The sequence below is a fragment of the Penaeus japonicus genome, unplaced genomic scaffold (assembly GCF_977035675.1).
Source record: "Penaeus japonicus unplaced genomic scaffold, GWHDUDI00000001_assembly GWHDUDI00000019, whole genome shotgun sequence".
Lineage (NCBI taxonomy): Eukaryota > Metazoa > Arthropoda > Malacostraca > Decapoda > Penaeidae > Penaeus > Penaeus japonicus.
Genome location: NW_028234421.1, coordinates 5,044,429 through 5,049,672, shown reverse-complemented (window position 1 = coordinate 5,049,672; position 5,244 = coordinate 5,044,429). Strand labels below are relative to the sequence as shown.

At 49.0% G+C, this 5,244-nt stretch overlaps 1 protein-coding gene across 1 annotated transcript in view; it reads right to left on the bottom strand.

Moving 5' to 3' along the window:
* LOC122262915 (uncharacterized) overlaps positions 1–2,394 on the bottom strand; it is a 5,499-nt gene extending 3,105 nt beyond the window's left edge. Inside the window, exons 1-3 of the mRNA XM_043031127.2 lie at positions 2,254–2,394; positions 1,632–2,038; positions 1–1,243 (exon numbers count right to left, since the gene is read on the bottom strand). The exon at positions 1–1,243 is cut by the window's left edge and continues 668 nt beyond it. Of these exons, the coding sequence (XP_042887061.2) occupies positions 1–1,243; positions 1,632–2,038; positions 2,254–2,260 (1,657 nt within the window). The 5' untranslated portion in view covers positions 2,261–2,394. The remainder of the gene's footprint in view (positions 1,244–1,631; positions 2,039–2,253) is intronic.
* Between the last annotated feature and the right edge of the window lie 2,850 nt (positions 2,395–5,244).

Genomic DNA, 5,244 nt, shown 5'->3' with positions numbered 1-5,244 from the left:
CCTGACGTTGTCCTTGGAGATGGCCCTGAGAGCTGATTTGCTGGAATGCTTGATTACTGGCCTGCGCGACGCCTTGAGATCCGAGTTGTTGAGTGCTGATTGAACTGCTGACGCGAATGCCCGGAGGGGAGCTATGAGGAACGCGCTGTGAGGTTCCTACTAAGATGCCTTGGCGAACTCCTGGTGAAGCTCCAAAGTGTGCTCCAGAACTCTGCTGAACTCCAGAGGAGGCGACATGTTGAACCCCAGAGGAGGCGACATGTTGAACCCCAGAGGAGGCGACCTGCTGAACGCCGAGAGAACTTCCCTGAGAGAAGCCTTGCGAGTTGACTTTCTGCCCGAATCGGACGCCGGCGCCATGTTGAGTGCTGCTGGGAACGCCATGCCGAACAGCCTGTGAGCCGCCCGAAGAGGTTCCAAAGCGCACACGAGACCCATGCTGAGCAGCCTGCGAACTACCCTGAGAAAACCCTTGGGCGCTGACCTGATTGGCGCCGGAGGAGGACTCAAAGCGCACACCCTGGGACTGCGTCTGCGAACCGCTCAAGTGGAGGTCGGAGGAGCTCCCGGCCAGGTCGTCCTGGAACACGAACTCCTCGCTCTCGGCCGCGTGGTGGGCCGAGGCGCCGGCGTGGTGGACCCTCTGCCCGCTGCCACGCTGAGAGGTGACGACGGCGTGGACCGTCTGCGCTTGGCCCTGGTAGACCTGCGGCGGGGCGTGAGGCAGCGCGTCGTTGACCTGGTAGATGGTGGTGTGTTTGTGGTGGTGCTCTACCACTGTGGTAGGCTGGATGGCGCCGTGGTTGACGTGGACAGGCTTGACAGGTGGGTGGGCGTGGTGGTTTGGCAGGGGCACAGGGGCGTGGGCGATGTGCGGGATGGGCTTGGGCTCCTGGTAGACGGCGAAGTTGGTGCTGGGCTTGGCATGCAGGGAGCCTTGGGGCGGCCGCGGCACCGTCTGGAAGCGGTCCGCGAAGGGGGGCTGGAAAGGCTTGCCGTGCGGGCGGCCGAAGGGCTTGGGCTTCTCGGTCGTGCCTTGGCCGAAGGACGGAATGAAGGGCTCGAGGGCGTCGATGATGCCCTGGAAGGCCGAGGGCGCTTCGGTCGTGACGGAGTGATGGCGCGGAGGGAACACGGGCTGGGGGCGTTGGGGTGGAGGAGGAGGAGGAGGGGGGAAGGCCTGGCCGGGGCGGTACACACGAGACGGGGCGACGGGGCCCTTCAACGGATCCTTACCCTTACACTGGAAGAGACATGTAGGACATCATATAACTGGTTTATATATATATATATATATATATATATATATATATATATATATATATATATATATATATATATATATATATAATATATATATATATATATATATATATATATATATATATATATATATATATATATACATGCATATATATATATTTGTATATATATATATATATATATATATAATATATATATATATATATATAATATATATATATGTGACTATCTATATATCTATATCAATATCTATCTATAAAAATATGTTTCTATCTATATATATCCATCTATCGACAATCTAATCAACAGCTTAATCATCACAAAACGAAGACGATCAATGGCAGAGGCCCTGATAGAGGACTACTCACATTGAAGCCAATTCCGAGCTTGCAGAGTCTCTCCCTGATGCCGAGGAACCGAGCCTGGCGATCCCCGCTGGCGAGGACCACGCCGTCGACGACCTCCAGGTCGTCCACGCCGTCGGCGCTCACGGCGAAGGACGCCTGTGGATCCGTAGGATTCTCCGCATCTTCAAGAAGGATGAGCTCAAGGGCGCGGAGTTCTTCGGGCGAGAGGGCGCCCTCGATGTTGAGTTGGCCAACGGCGAGGGCGTCCCTCCCCTCTGGATTGGCCTCGAGGAGCCTCGGGTCTCTGGAGGGGCTGAAGGCTTCCTCAGACGTCGCAGACAAGGAAGGACCCTCGTCCCCCCACGACCAATCCTTGCCTTCGCCGTGGGTCGCCGTCGCCAGCGCCAGCAGCAGGAGACACGCGAAACCTGCAGATAGAAACAGAAAGTTGCTCAAGTTTTTTGTTAGCATACAAAGGCATCACAGGCGTTTCCCTTTCTCTTGGGGATCAGTGAACTGTCACAAGAAAGTTTCTCATTTTGTTTCACTCACTTTCACTTTTCTTCCTTTTTTTTCAGAAGTGTCTTTTCAAACTAATGCAAATTACATATCACCTTCACATCACCACGAAAACTATACTCACGTTTCATTCTTTAATGGATCTCCCAGAACCCGGCGAAATAAATAAATGATTAAATATAAATAAGAGTCGATAGAGATGGGTCGCCGGTAGAGCGAGAGCGGAGGTCACCTTTACCGCGCTCTCTCCTGGGATTGACTCGACTCAACTCACCGGCTCGCCGCTCTTATATATGGTGGCATCCGTCTCCCGCTCCGTTCCCGCTACATTCCCGCTACTCTGCTGCTTCTTCGCGCGACCTTCACCCTCTTCGAAACAGGGGGCGAGATTCCCGGGAAATAAGTGATGTCATCATGTGCGGACATTGATCCCTAGTTGCTGAAGTGATATCCTTTCTCTCTCAGATATTTTTTATCTTTTTATTTTACGATTTATATAGGCTATTTAATCTAGCAAACATGTATTCCTGTTAGACAGTGATATTAGAAGATCTGTAGTCCTAAAAATTAACCTATGGCAAACGATAGATCCGCATACTGATAACTTGACGAACTCATAGGTGCGTTGTAGCTCATTGCGGTAGTTTGTGACGGACCCGAAAAGAAAGGCATGGAGAGATAAGTATTGTATGGTAGAGTATGAGAGAAAGAGAGAGAGACAGAGAGAGGGAGAGAGAGAGACAGAGGGAGAGAGAGAGAGAGAGAGAGAAGGGGAAGAGAGAGAGAGAGAGAGACAGAGAGAGGGAGACAGAGAGAGAAGAAAGAGAGAAAGGAAGAAAGAGAAAAAGAGACAGAGAGATAGAGAGAGGAGGGGAAGAGAGAAAGAAAGAGAGGAGAATGAGAGAAAGGAAGAAAGAGAGAGGAGAGAGAGAAAGGAAGAAAGAGAGAGGAGAGAGAGAAAGAAAGAGAGAGAGAAAGAGAAAATGAAAGAAAATAGGGGAACAAAGAAATTTCACAGACAAAGACATATGAATAACAAAATTATATATCAAATAGCTCATTTATGGATCCAGGGCACGGAACAAAACTCGAGTATTTCTAAGATATTAACAAGGTGGAAATACATATATCCCCCCCACCCCTTAACCCAACCCCATCCCTCCTCCCCCCCCCCCCCTGAGAGGCATGACTGGTTCAATAAGAAAGTAAATGAAGTGAAAGGGGCATAAGAGGAGGGAGGGAGGGAGGGAGGGAGGGAAGGGGAGGGGGAACATGTGAGAGAGGGGGGGAGGGGGCATGCTGCAGGTACAAACGCTGGTGCAACATCAGCGCCAAGAAGGGGAGGGGAGGGAGGGGGGTGTTAGGGGAGGGAGAAAGAGATGTATTGAGCATCTGTTGCGCGAGAGATGTGGAGTGCTGGCGACGATGTGGATTACCACACGCGCTCCAGGTGGATTAAGTGGATTATGTGGATCACTGGGGCGATTCCTCTTCCTTTTTTTTCAGCCGGATTTTTCAGGGAGTTGTCACCAGTCACGGGTTAATATGGCGTGACAGGCAGCCGTGACAGATTCCGATCCGTGACGCAGCCATGTCGCCGGTGTTGTCATAGGGACATTTATTAACTCATGGTAGTTTGGTCACGTGGCGAAAGTTAGAAGAGGGAAGATAGGAGAAGTAGGAAGAAGGGAGTAAAGAGAAGAGGGTAGGTAGAAAGGGAAAGGGAGAGAGAGGGGGAGAAGGAGAGGGAAGGAGGGAGGGAGAGAGAGAGAGAGAAAGAGAGAAAGAGAGAGAGAGAGAGAGAGAAAGAGAGAAAGAGAGAGATGAAGGAGGGGAAGAAAGTGAAAGAGAAAGAGAGAGAGAGAATTGTGAAGAAATGAAGAGAAAGAGAGACAGAATTATAAAGAAAGAGAGAGAAAAAGAAAGAAAGAAAGAAAGAGGCGGATAACAGACAGTCAGTGAAATACACAAGATACAGAGAGAGACAGAGACAAATAAAGAAAAAAAAAGAAAGAGGAAGTTCGAAATACAAATGTTCCAAGAATCATCTGGAATGTAAGGGTTAGAGAGAGAGAGAAAGTTCACTTCAGATTTATGAACCACCTCGAAATAAGAATACATCAGTGGATTACGCTTTAAAAGAAAAAAAAGAGAGAACAAAGAAAAAGATAGGTGGTGATAATAACAAAAAAAAGAGAGACCCGAGACAACAAACGAAATGTGATGTCAGAGGAATGTGTACTCGAGGTGAGGAAAAAAAACAAAAAACAAAACAACAACAACACGAAGCGGATATTGTCTTAAGACTTCTTCAGACCCAGACACGACCTACCAAACGACAATAGGCGAGAGGAACAAAGAAAATAAAGAAAGCGAAATAAAAATAGACATAGAGATAGACAATGAGAGAGAGAGAGAGAGTAAAGCCTAACGCAATTTTGTAGGTCAACGGAAAAGTTAATGGGCCTTTTTACTAACCTTTTCCTTTTGATAAGCCTATTGCTGAGGGAAATAAATTGTCACGAGGGCGTGTGGGAGGACAGGTAGGGGATGGCGGATAGGTGGGGGGGGGAGGGTTACATGGACAGACGGAGGAGAGAGGGAGGGAGAGAGTGGGAGGAAGGAGGGACAGGTGGATGGGGGGGGTGGGGAGTGTGGGGGAGGGACAGAGGGAAGAAGCTAGGAAACAGAAAATGGAGGAGGGAAAAAAAGAGGGAAGGAGGAGAGGGAGATGGAAGAGAGGGAGAAAGAGAGGTGGAGGAGAAAGACAGTGGAAAGAGATGAGAGTAAAAAGAAGAGGGGAGGACAGGAGAAAAAGGCAAAACGGGAGGGAAGGAAAATGAAAGGAAAAGGAGGGAAAGGAGAGGGACAGTGAGAAGAGGAAGGTAGAGGGGGGGAGGGAGGGATGAATGGGGGGGGGCAGGTGACTGGCGGGAGGAACATACCTGCTCCTTGTTAGCTTTAAGGGTGATGGATGGCTGGTGTTGTCCTGCCCTACTTTTCCTTGTTTTTCTTAGTTCTTCTTTGTTTATTACCAGTTCTCGATTTGCGACAAAAGAAACATATTTTCACGCTTATGGATATGCATTCGAATCACCAAATCAATGACAATAAT